At 53.6% G+C, this 13,580-nt stretch overlaps 1 protein-coding gene across 1 annotated transcript; it reads right to left on the reverse strand.

Moving 5' to 3' along the window:
• Nucleotides 1–1,899: 1,899 nt before the first annotated feature.
• Nucleotides 1,900–13,401, reverse strand: LOC115915993 (rRNA 2'-O-methyltransferase fibrillarin-like; the record flags this gene model as incomplete). The annotated part of the gene is given in 9 exon segments (XM_030969691.1): nt 1,900–1,954; nt 1,997–2,079; nt 3,003–3,148; nt 4,664–4,776; nt 7,822–7,954; nt 10,567–10,737; nt 12,145–12,218; nt 12,221–12,238; nt 13,219–13,401. Coding segments are annotated over 8 exon segments (860 nt in total), but the record flags the coding sequence as incomplete, so codon positions are not given.
• Between the last annotated feature and the right edge of the window lie 179 nt (nt 13,402–13,580).

Genomic DNA, 13,580 nt, shown 5'->3' on the forward strand with positions numbered 1-13,580 from the left:
CAATCCCAGTCCATCCCAGTCCATCCCAGTTCCCTCCCAGTTCAAACCAGTCCAACCCCAGTTCATCCCAGTCCATCCCCGTTCAGCCCAGTAAGTCCCAGTTCATCCCAGTAAGGCCCAGTTCCCTCCCAGTCCAATCCCAGTTCAGCCCAGTAAGGTTCAGTCCAATCCCAGTTCAGCCCAGTAACCCCTCCCAGTCCCTCCCAGTCCCTCCCAGTCCCCAGTCCCAGTTTGGCTCCAGTCCCAAACTGGGAGTTACTGGGAGGGGCGGTGCTGACTCAGCAGCTCCGGGGCCGGGACTGGGAACCTCCCAGTTCAAACCAGTTCAGACCAGTCCAGCCCAGTAACCCCTCCCAGTTCATCCCAGTTCAAACCAGTTCATCCCAGTATCCTCCCAGTTCATCCCAGTTCAAACCAGTAACCCCCCAGTCCCTTCCCAGTGCTCCCAGTTCATCCCAGTCTGTCCCAGTCCCTCCCAGTAACCCCCCCAGACCCCTCCCAGTTCAAACCAGTTCAAACCAGTAACTCCCCAGTCCATCCCAGTTCTCTCCCAGTTCATCCCAGTAAACACCAGTAACCCCTCCCAGTCCCTCCCAGTTCATCCCAGTTCAAACCAGTAACTCCCCACCCCCTCCCAGTGCTCCCAGTCCATCCCAGTATCCCACCCAGTGCTCCCAGTTCAAACCAGTTCACCCCAGTAACTCCCAGTTCACCCTCCCAGCGCTCCCCAGTTGATTCCAGTCCTCTCCCAGTTCAAACCAGTTCAAACCAGTAAACACCAGTAACCCCTCCTGGTGTTCCCAGTCCCTCCCAGTTCAAACCAGTTCAAACCAGTAACCTCCCAGTTCATCCCAGTAACCTCACAGAGCCCTCCCAGTGCTCCCAGTCCATCCCAGTTCCTCCCAGTCCATCCCAGTAACCCCTCCCAGCGCTCCCAGTTCAAACCAGTTCAAACCAGTAAACACCAGTAACCCCTCCTGGTGTTCCCAGTCCCTCCCAGTAACTCCCAGTTCAAACCAGTAACACCCCAGTCCACTCCCAGTGCTCCCAGTTCCCTCCCAGTTCATCCCAGTAAGCACCAGTAACCCCTCCCAGTAACTCCCAGTTCCTCCCAGTTCATTCCAGTTCCCTCCCAGTAACCCCCCAGACCCCTCCCAGTTCATCCCAGTGCCTTCCCAGTTCAAACCAGTTCATCCCAGTAAGCACCAGTAACCCCTCCCAGTCCCTCCCAGTCTCTCCCAGTTCAAACCAGTAACTCCCAGTAACTCCCAGTTCAAACCAGTAACCACCAGCAACCCCTCCTGCTGCTCCCAGTTCCTCCCAGTTCATCCCAGTCCCATCCCAGTTCAAACCAGTAACACTCCAGTCCACTCCCAGTGCTCCCAGTCCCTCCCAGGTCATCCCAGTTGAAACCAGTAACCCCTCCCAGTTCATCCCAGTTCCTTCCCAGTTCATCCCAGTTCAAACCAGTAACCCCTCCCAGTTCATCCCAGTTCATCCCAGTTCATCCCAGTTCAAACCAGTAACCCCTCCCAGTCGCTCCCAGTTCATCCCAGTAACCACCAGTGACCCCTCCTGCTGCCCCCAGTTCAGCCCAGTTCATCCCAGTAACCACCAGTGACCCCTCCTGCTGCCCCCAGTTCAGCCCAGTTCCCCCCTCGCAGTAATTAATTAATTAATTAATTAACTAATTAACTCTAATTAATTACCGGGCCCCAATAACCATTAAGTAATCACCCATTAATTAATAACTCCATTAATCACCCCGAGCCCCTTTTATTACCCCATTAACCACCCCCCCAAGCCATTAATTAGCCCCTCATTAATCAATTAACGACGCCAATTCATCAATTTCCCTTTATTTAACAAAACCCCCCCAGGCCCCGCCCACACCCCAAACCCCGCAGCCACTTCCGGGTTAGGCCACGCCCACTCCTGCGTTAGACCACGCCCATTCTTGAATGGCGCCGGTGACTTCTGGGTTAGGCCACGCCCACTCTTGAACGGCAGCGGCGACTTCCGGGTTAGGCCACGCCCCCACCGGAGGAGCGATGACGTCATTTCTCCTTGGGAGGGGGCCTGGGGGGGGGAGAACCAGTGAGAACCAGTGAGAACCAGTATGGACCAGTATGGACCAGTATGGACCAGTATGGACCAGTATAAACCAGTATGGACCAGTACGGACCAGTATGGACCAGTATGGACCAGTATGGACCAGTACGGACCAGTGAGAACCAGTATGGACCAGTATGGACCAGTATGGACCAGTATGGACCAGTGAGAACCAGTATGGACCGGTATGGACCAGTATGGACCAGTATAAACCAGTATGGACCAGTATGGACCAATGAGAACCAGTATGGACCGGTATGGACCAGTATGGACCAGTACGGACCAGTATGGACCAGTATAAACCAGTATGGACCAGTTCCCATTTTTCACCCTAAAATCCCCATTTTTGCGCCTAAATCCTCCGGGTTTTTCGCTCCCAGTCGCTCCCAGTACAAACCAGTATATCCCAGTACAAACCAGTCCCTCCCAGTCTGTCCCAGTATAACCCAGTCCCTCCCAGTTCCCTTTTTACCCCCCAAATTCCCATTTTTCACCCTAAAATCCCCATTTTTGCGCCCAAATCCCCCGGGTTTTTTCCCCCCAGTCCCTCCCAGTACAAACCAGTCTGTCCCAGTATAAACCAGTACAAACCAGTCCCATTCCCCCCCACCAAAATTCCCATTTTTACCTATAAAATCCGCATTTTTCACCCCAAAATCGCCATTTTTGCACCTAAACCTCCCAGGTTTTTTCCCCCAGTCCCTCCCAGTACAAACCAGTATAACCCAGTTCCATCCCAGTATCAACCAGTTCCCTTTTTACCCCCCAAAATCCCCATTTTTCCCCATAAAATCCCCATTCTTCACCCCAAAATCGCCATTTTTGCGCCCAAATCCCCCGGGCTTTTTCCCCCCAGTCCCTCCCAGTATAACCCAGTCCGTCCCAGTCACCGGTAGACGCCGACCACCACGGCGTGGTCCCTCTCGTAGGGCTCCAGCGTCAGCTGCTCCTGCGGCTTCATCCTCTCGGCCGTCATCTTCCTCACCTCGCCCGCGAACACGGCCTCGGCCGGCGCCGTCGAGTCGATGCAGTTCGCCTGCGGGCAAACCCGTTCCGACCGGTTAGAACTGGTTTGAACTGGTTTGAGCCCAGTTTGAACCGGTCAGAACCAGCTTGAGCCCAGTTAGAACCGGTTAGAACCAGTTAGAACCAGTTTGAGCCCACTTAGAACCGGTTTTAGCCCAGTTAGAACCGGTTAGAACCAGCTTGAGCCCAGTTAGAACCGGTTAGAACCAGTTAGAACCAGTCAGAATCAGTTTGAGCCCACTTAGAACCAGTTTGAACTGGTTTGAGCCCACTTAGAACCAGTTTGAACTGGTTTGAGCCCACTTAGAACCAGTTTGAACTGGTTTGAGCCCACTTAGAACCAGTTAGAACTGGTTTGAGCCCAGTTTGAACCAGTTAGAACTGGTTAGATCCCACTTAGAACCCAGTTAGAACCGGTTTGAGCCCAGTTAGAACCGGTTTGAACTGGTTTGAGCCCAGTTAGAACTCATGAGAACCAGTCAGGCCTGGTTAGAACCAGTTTGAGTCCAGTTAGAACCAGTTAGAAACGGTTTGAGCCCAGTTAGAACTGGTTTGAGCCAGTTAGACCTGGTGAAATCCCAATTAGAACCAGTATGAGCCAGTCAGAACTGGTTAGATCCCAGTTAGAACCAGTTTCAACCAGTCAGAACTGGTTAGATCCCAGTTAGAACCAGTTTCAACCAGTCAGAACCGGTTAGAACCAGCCTGAGCCCAGTTAGAACCAGTCAGAGCTGCCTGGAGCTGGTTAGAACCGGTTCCAACCCAATTAGAACCGGTTAGATCCCAGTTAGAACCAACTTGAACCAGTTAAATCCCAGTCAGAACCAGTCTGAACCAGTCAGAACCAGTTCGAACCAGTCAGAACCAGTTTGAACCGGTCAGAACCAGTTTGAGGCAGTTAGAACCAATTAAATGCCAGTTAGAACCAGTCAGATCCAGTTAAATCCCTAAGAACCAGTTAGAACCAGTTGAATCCCAGTTTGAACTGGTTAGATCCAGTTCTAACCAGTTCAAACCAGTCAGAACCAGCTCAAACCAGTTCAACCCCAGTTCCAGACTGGTTCCAGCCACCCAGTGACCTGTACTGGTCCATACTGGTCCGTACTGGTCCATACTGGTCCATACCGGTCCATACCGGTCTATACTGGTCCATACTGGTCCGTACTGGTCCGTGCTGGTCTATACTGGTCCATACTGGTCCGTACTGGTTTATACTGGTCTATACTGGTCTGTACTGGTCCGTACTGGTCCGTACTGGTTTATACTGGTCCGTACTGGTCCGTACTGGTCCGTACTGGTCCATACTGGTCCGTACTGGTCCGTACTGGTCCGTACTGGTTTATACTGGTCCATACTGGTCCGTACTGGTCTGTACTGGTCTATACTGGTCCGTACTGGTCTATACTGGTCCATACTGGTTTATACTGGTCCATACTGGTCCGTACTGGTCCGTACTGGTTTATACTGGTCCATACTGGTCCGTACTGGTCTGTACTGGTCTATACTGGTCCGTACTGGTTTTTACCTTGATGGAGATGAGGAAGTGCCCCCCCGAGCGCAGGAAGTGATGCGCGTTCAGCGCCACGATGCGCGTCTGGTCCGGCTGCGCCACGTCGGCGAAGATCACGTCCACCATGCCTGGAACGGGGCAAAAACCCAAATTTATCCCAAATTTATCCCAAATTTATCCCGGAATTCCAGAAAAACCCAAAATTCCACGAAAAAACCCCAAAAATTCCAACCAAAAACCTCAAAATTGCCCCAAAATTCCAGCCAGGAACCCAAAAAAACCCAAAATTTGGTGCCCACCAAGATCACGTCCACCATGCCTGGAACAGGGCAAAATCCCAAATTTATCCCAAAATTATCCCGGAATTCCAGAAAAACCCAAAATTCCAGGAAAAAAACCAAAAATTCCAACCCAAAACCTCAAAATTCCAGCCAGGAACTCAAAAAAACCCCAAAATTTGGTGCCCACCAAGATCACGTCCACCATGCCTGGAACGGGGCAAAATCCCAAATTTATCCCAAAATTCCAGAAAAACCCAAAATTCCAGAAAAAACCCCAAAAATTCCAACCAGAAACTTCAAAATTGCCCCAAAATTCCAGCCAGGAACCCAAAAAAACCCAAAATTTGGTGCCCACCAAGATCACGCCCACCATGCCTGGATGAGGGGCAAAAACCCAAATTTGTCCCAAAATTATCCCGGAATTCCAGAAAAACCCAAAATTCCAGAAAAAAACCCAAAAATTCCAACCAGAAACTTCAAAATTCCCCCAAAATTCCAGCCAGGAACCCAAAAAAACCCAAAATTTGGTGCCCACCAAGATCACGTCCACCATGCCTGGAACGGGGCAAAATCCCAAATTTATCCCAAATTTATCCCAAAATTATCCCAAAATTATCCCGGAATTCCAGAAAAACCCAAAATTCCACGAAAAAACCCAAAAATTCCAACCAAAAACCTCAAAATTCCAGCCAGGAACTCAAAAAAACCCCAAAATTTGGTGCCCACCAAGATCACGTCCACCATGCCTGGAACGGGGCAAAATCCCAAATTTATCCCAAAATTATCCCGGAATTCCAGAAAAACCCAAAATTCCAGAAAAAAACCAAAAATTCCAACCAAAAACCTCAAAATTCCCCCAAAATTCCAGCCAGGAACGCAAAAAAAACCCAAAATTTGGTGCCCACCAAGATCACGCCCACCATGCCTGGAACGGGGCAAAATCCAAATTATCCCAAATTTATCCCAAAATTATCCCAAATTTATCCCAAAATTCCAGAAAAACCCAAAATTCCAGGAAAAAACCCAAAAATTCCAACCAAAAACCTCAAAATTCCAGCCAGGAACTCAAAAAAACCCCAAAATTTGGTGCCCATCAAGATCACGCCCACCATGCCTGGAACAGGGCAAAAACCCAAAATTATCCCAAATTTATCCCAAAATTATCCCGGAATTCCAGAAAAACCCAAAATTCCACGAAAAAACCCAAAAATTCCAACCAAAAACCTCAAAATTCCCCCAAAATTCCAGCCAGGAACCCAAAAAATCCCAAAATTTGGTGCCCACCAAGATCACGTCCACCATGCCTGGAACGGGGCAAAATCCCAAGTTTATCCCAAATTTATCCCAAATTTATCCCAAAATTATCCCGGAATTCCAGAAAAACCCAAAATTCCAGGAAAAAACCCAAAAATTCCAACCCAAAACCTCAAAATTCCAGCCAGGAACCCAAAAAATCCCAAAATTTGGTGCCCACCAAGATCATGTCCACCATGCCTGGAACGGGGCAAAATCCCAAATTTATCCCAAAATTATCCCGGAATTCCAGAAAAACCCAAAATTCCAGAAAAAAACCCAAAAATTCCAACCAGAAACTTCAAAATTCCCCCAAAATTCCAGCCAGGAACCCAAAAAACCCCAAAATTTTGGACAATCCCAAAATTCTCCTCCAGGACCTCAAAACCACCTCAAGTCTCACCCAGGACACCCCAAGATCTCCAGAACCTTCTCCAGACCCTCCAAATCAACTCAAAAATCCCCAAAATTTCATTCCCAGGACCCCAAAACCTTCTCAAGTCTCACCAAGGACACCTCAAAACCTCCAGAACCTCCAGAACCTTCTCCAGAACCTCCAAACCTCCTCAAGAACCCCTAAAATTTTTGGATGATCCCAAAATTCTTCTCCAGGACTCCAAAACCACCTCAAAACCCACCAAGGACACCTCAAAATCTCGAGAGCCTTCTCCAGAACCTTCTCCAGAACCCCCAAATCAACTCAAAAATCCCCAAAATTTTGGACAATCCCAAAATTCTCCTCCAGGACCTCAAAACCACCTCAAGTTTCACCCAGGACACCCCAAGATCTCCAGAACCTTCTCCAGACCCTCCAAATTAACTCAAGAACGTCCAAAAGTTCATTTCCAGGACCCCAAAACCACCTCAGGTCCCACCCAGGACACCTCAGAACCTCCAGAAGCTTCTCCAGAACCTTCTCCAGAACCTCCAGAACCTTCTCCAGATCTCCCAAATCAACTCAAAAATCCCCAAAATTTTGGACAATGCCAAAATTCTCCTCCAGGACCTCAAAACCACCTCAAGTTTCACCCAGGACACCCCAAGATCTCCAGAACCTTCTCCAGACCCTCCCAGGTGTCCCCAGGTGTGTCCCAGCTGTAAGCCCCGCCCCCATGGGTGTGTCCCAGATGAAGCCCCGCCCCCTCTGGCTCACTGACCAATCAGCATGCGGTACTTGTGCGGGTGCCGCGTCCTCCATGACCGGCACCACGTTCATTCCCATAGGTGTGACACAGGTGTAAGCCCCGCCCCTTTTGGGCATTGACCACACCCCCATGATGAAGCCACGCCCCCTTGGGCACTGACCACACCCCCATGATGAAGCCACGCCCCCCTTTGGGCACTGACTGCGCCCCCATGATGAAGCCACGCCCCCTTTGGGCATTGACCACGCCCCCATGATGAAGCCCCTCAACCATAAGCCACGCCCCCTCTGGCCCACTGACCAATCAGCATGCGGTATTTGTGCGGGTGCCGCGCGTCCTCCATGACCGGCACCACGTTCGTTCCCACAGGTGTGACCCCAGGTGTAAGCCCCGCCCCTCAGGATGAAACCACGCCCCCTGTGGCACTGACCACGCCCCCCAGCGTGTCACTGACCAATCAGCATGCGGTACTTGTGCGGGTGCCGCGCGTCCTCGATGACCGGCACCACGTTCGTTCTCTTCTTGGCCACGTTGAGCAGGTCCCGGCCCGAGCGGTGCGAGAACTCCACGGCGTAGACCACGCCCTCCTGGGGGGGTCACCGGGGGTCACCCGGGGTCACCAGGGGTCACCCAAGGTCACCAATGTCCACCCAAGGTCACCAGCCGTCACCCGAGGTCACCGGGTGTCGCCCAAGGTCATCAATGGTCACCAAAGGTCGCCGATGTCCACCCAAGGTCACCAGGGGTCACCCAAGGTCACATGGGGTCACCAATGTCCACCCAAGGTCACCAGGTGTCGCCCAAGGTCATCAATGTCCACCCATGGTCAGCAGGAGTCACCTGAGGTCAGCAGTGTCCGTCAAAGGTCATCGGTGTCCACCCAAGGTCATCAGTGTCCACCAAAGGTCATCGGTGTCCCCCAAAGGTCATCAATGTCCACCAAAAGCCATCAATGTCCACCAAAGGTCATCAGTGCCCACCACAGGTCATCAGTGTCCACCACAGGTCATTGGTGTCCACCAAAGGCCAGCAGTGTCCATCAAAGGTCATCAGTGCCCACCAAAGGTCATCAATGTCCATCAAAGGTCAGCAGTGTCCACCAAAGGTCAGCAGTGTCCACCAAAGGTCAGCAGTGTCCACCAAAGGTCATCAATGTCCATCAAAGGTCAGCAGTGTCCACCAAAGGTCATTGGTGTCCCCCAAAGGTCAGCAGTGTCCATCAAAGGTCAGCAGTGTCCACCAAAGGTCATTGGTGTCCCCCAAAGGTCATCAATGTCCACCAAAGGTCATCAGTGTCCACCAAAGGTCATTGGTGTCCCCCAAAGGTCATCAATGTCCACCAAAGGTCATCAGTGTCCCCCAAAGGTCATCAATGTCCACCACAGGTCATTGGTGTCCACCAAAGGTCAGCAGTGTCCATCAAAGGTCAGCAGTGTCCACCAAAGGTCATCAATGCCCACCAAAGGTCATCAATGTCCACCAAAGGTCATCAATGCCCACCAAAGGTCATCAATGTCCACCAAAGGTCAGCAGTGTCCACCCAAGGTCATCAATGTCCACCAAAGGTCATCAATGTCCACCAAAGGTCAGCAGTGTCCACCAAAGATCATCAGTGTCCACCCAAGGTCATCAGTGCCCACCAAAGGTCAGCAGTGTCCATCAAAGGTCAGCAGTGTCCACCAAAGGTCATCAATGCCCACCAAAGGTCATCGGTGCCCACCAAAGGTCATCAATGCCCACCACAGGTCATCAATGTCCACCAAAGGTCATCAATGCCCACCAAAGGTCATCAATGTCCACCAAAGGTCATCAATGCCCACCACAGGTCATTGGTGTCCACCAAAGGTCAGCAGTGTCCACCAATGGCCACCAAAGGTCATCAGAGGTCTCCTGCAGGTGCCACCATCAGGTGCTCCCAGCACCTTGGGGACACCAAATTGGTGCCACCTGGCCCAGGTGAGACCCTGGGGACACCCCAGGTGTGCCCAGGTGTGTCTGTGCCCGTGCCCAGGTGTGCCCAGGTGTGTGTGTACCCATACCCAGGTGTGCCCAGGTGTGCCCAGCCATGCCCAGGTGTGCCCAGGTGTGCCCAGGTGTGTCTGTGCCTGTGCCCAGCCATGCCCAGGTGTGTCTGTGCCTGTGCCCAGGTGTGCCCAGGTGTGCCCAGCCGTGCCCAGGTGTGCCCAGGTGTGCCCAGGTGTATCTGTACCCATACCCAGCTGTGCCCAGGTGTGCCCGGGTGTGTCTGTGCCTGTGCCCAGCTGTGCCCAGGTGTGCCCAGCTGTGCCGTACCTGCCCCACGACGTCAGACACATGGCTCACGGTGGTGCCCGAGGCCGCGCCCAGGTACAGCACCTTGGCCCCTGTGCCCAGGTGTGTCTGTGCCCGTACCAGGTGTGCCCAGCCGTGCCCAGCTGTGCCGTACCTGCCCCACGATGTCGGACACATGGCTCACGGTGGTGCCCGAGGCCGCCCCAGGTACAGCACCTTGGCCCCTGTGCCCAGGTGTGCCCAGGTGTGTCTGTACCCATACCCAGGTGTATCCCAGGTGTGCCCAGGTGTGCCCAGCTATGCCCAGCTGTGCCCAGGTGTGCCCGGGTGTGTCTGTGCCCGTACCCAGGTGTATCCCAGGTGTGCCCAGGTGTATCCCAGGTGTGCCCAGGTGTGCCCAGGTGTGCCCAGCTGTGCCGTACCTGCCCCACGATGTCGGACACATGGCTCACGGTGGTGCCCGAGGCCGCGCCCAGGTACAGCACCTTGGCCCCTGTGCCCAGGTGTGCCCAGGTGTGTCTGTGCCCATACCCAGGTGTACCCAGCTGTACCCAGGTGTGCCCAGCTGTGCCGTACCTGCCCCACGATGTCAGACACGTGGCTCACGGTGGTGCCCGAGGCCGCGCCCAGGTACAGCACCTTGGCCCCTGTGCCCAGGTGTGCCCGGGTGTGTCTGTGCCCGTACCCAGGTGTATCCCAGGTGTGCCCAGGTGTGCCCAGCTATGCCCAGCTGTGCCCAGGTGTGCCCGGGTGTGTCTGTGCCCGTACCCAGGTGTATCCCAGCTGTGCCCAGGTGTATCCCAGGTGTGCCCAGGTGTGCCCAGGTGTGCCCAGGTGTGCCCGGGTGTGTCTGTGCCCATACCCAGGTGTGCCCAGGTGTATCCCAGGTGTGCCCAGCTGTGCCCAGGTGTGCCCAGCTGTGCCGTACCTGCCCCACGATGTCGGACACATGGCTCACGGTGGTGCCCGAGGCCGCGCCCAGGTACAGCACCTTGGCGCCCGGCCGGATGTGGATGCGGTCGATGCCGCCCAAGATGGCGGCGGCGAGCTTGGAGCGGAACGGGTTCCAGGCGCGGTACTCCACCGAGGCCTCGCCCTCCTGGGAAACCAGTACAGACCAGTATGAACCAGTATGGACTGCTATAAACCAGTATGGACCAGTATAGACTGCTATAAACCAGTATAAACCAGTATAAACCACTATAGACTGCTATAAAGCACTGCGGACTGGTATAACCAGTATAAACCAGTTTGGAGTGGCATAAACGAGTATAAACCATTATGGACTGGTATTACCAGTATAAACCAGTTTGCAGCGGTATAAACCAGTATAAACCAGTTCGGAGCCTTATAAACCAGTACAAACCATTATAGATTGGTATAACCAGTATAAACAATTATGGACTGGTATAACCAGTATAAACCAGTTTGGAGTGGTATAAACCAGTATAAGCCACTATGGACTGGTATAACCAGTATAAACCAGTTTGGAGTGGTATAAACCAGTATAAGCCACTATGGACTGGTATAACCAGTATAAACCAGTTTGGAGTGGTATAAACCAGTATAAAACATTATGGATTAGTATAACCAGTAAAAACCAGTTTGGAGTGGTATAAACCAGTATAAACCAGTTTGGAGTGGTATAAACCAGTATAAACCATTATGGACTGGTATAACCAGTATAAACCAGTTTGGACTGGTATAACCAGTATAAACCAGTTTGGAGTGGTATAAACCACTATAAGCCACTATGGACTGGTATAACCAGTATAAACCAGTCTGTCCCAGTCCGTCCCAGTCCCCCCGTCCCAGTGCTCCCAGTATAAACCAGTCTGTCCCAGTCCGTCCCAGTCCCCCCGTCCCAGTGCTCCCAGTATAAACCAGTCTGTCCCAGTCTGTCCCAGTCTGTCCCAGCGCTCCCAGTATAAACCAGTCTGTCCCAGTCCGTCCCAGTCTGTCCCAGTCCCCCCGTCCCAGTGCTCCCAGTATAAACCAGTCCGTCCCAGTCTGTCCCAGTGCCCCCATTCCCAGTGCTCCCAGTATAAACCAGTCTGTCCCAGTCCGTCCCAGTGCTCCCAGTACAAACCAGTACCCAGTGCTCCCAGTATAAACCAGTACGCCCAGTACACCCAGTCTGTCCCAGTGCTCCCAGTACAAACCAGTATGCCCAGTGCTCCCAGTACAAACCAGTACGCCCAGTCCGTCCCAGTGCTCCCAGTACAAACCAGTATGCCCAGTGCTCCCAGTACAAACCAGTATGCCCAGTGCTCCCAGTACAAACCAGTCTGTCCCAGTGCTCCCAGTACACCCAGTCTGTCCCAGTGCTCCCAGTACAAACCAGTGTGCCCAGTGCTCCCAGTACAAACCAGTATGCCCAGTGCTCCCAGTACAAACCAGTATGCCCAGTGCTCCCAGTACAAACCAGTCTCTCCCAGTGCTCCCAGTACGCCCAGTCCGTCCCAGTGCTCCCAGTACAAACCAGTACGCCCAGTCCGTCCCGTACCTCGACGCTGATGCGTTTCTCGCCGTACACCGACTCCCCCGGCACCAGGTTCCGCGTCACCAGCGCGTCCTCGCGCCGCGGCAGATGAACACACCTGGGACACGGCACGGACACGTCAGGGACACGCCAGGGACACGCCAGGGACACGTGAGGGACACGTGAGGGACACGCCAGGGACACGTCAGGGACACGTGAGATACACCTGGGATACACCTGGGATACACCTGAGATACACCTGAGATACACCTGGGACCCTCAGCTGCTCCACAGCCCCGTGCCCAGTCCCTCCCAGTACAAACCAGTATCCCCAGTTACCCTCCCAGTCCCTCCCAGTACAAACCAGTATCCCCAGTTCCCCTCCCAGTACAAACCAGTATCCCCAGTTACCCTCCCAGTACAAACCAGTATCCCCAGTTACCCTCCCAGTACAAACCAGTATCCCCAGTTCCCCTCCCAGTACAAACCAGTATCCCCAGGTACCCTCCCAGTACAAACCAGTATCCCCAGTTACCCTCCCAGTCCCTCCCAGTACAAACCAGTATCCCCAGGTACCCCTCCCAGTCCCTCCCAGTACAAACCAGTATCCCCAGTTACCCTCCCAGTCCCTCCCAGTACAAACCAGTATCCCCAGTTACCCTCCCAGTACAAACCAGTATCCCCAGGTACCCTCCCAGTACAAACCAGTATCCCCAGGTACCCTCCCAGTACAAACCAGTATCCCCAGGTACCCTCCCAGTCCCTCCCAGTACAAACCAGTATCCCCAGTCCCTCCCAGTATCCCCAGGTACCCTCCCAGTCCCTCCCAGTACAAACCAGTATCCCCAGTTACCCTCCCAGTACAAACCAGTATCCCCAGGTACCCTCCCAGTCCCTCCCAGTATCCCCAGGTACCCTCCCAGTCCCTCCCAGTACAAACCAGTATCCCCAGTCCCTCCCAGTCCCTCCCACTACAAACCAGTATCCCCAGTTACCCTCCCAGTACAAACCAGTATCCCCAGTTACCCTCCCAGTCCCTCCCAGTACAAACCAGTATCCCCAGTTCCCCTCCCAGTACAAACCAGTATCCCCAGTTACCCTCATGCCGGTGCGGCTCCACCGTCACTTTTTTCCCGCCTTTGAAGCCGCCGCGGGCCCCGCCCCTGGCCCCGCCCCCTCGGCCTCGGCCACGCCCACGGGGGCCGCCTCGGGCTCCGCCTCCTCCTCTGGCTCCGCCCCCTCCGCGGGCCACGCCCCCTCCACGGGGCGGGAAACCGGAACCTGCGGGGGGACACTGGGTTATACTGGGTTATACTGGGAGCGACTGGGAGGGACTGGGAGATACTGGGAGATACTGGGTTATACTGGGAGGGACTGGGAGGGACTGGGTTATACTGGGAGATACTGGGATGGACTGGGAGGGGAACTGGGTTATACTGGGTTATACTGGGAGATACTGG

This window comes from Camarhynchus parvulus, unplaced genomic scaffold (assembly GCF_901933205.1).
Source record: "Camarhynchus parvulus unplaced genomic scaffold, STF_HiC, whole genome shotgun sequence".
In the NCBI taxonomy this organism is placed as follows: Eukaryota; Metazoa; Chordata; class Aves; order Passeriformes; family Thraupidae; genus Camarhynchus; species Camarhynchus parvulus.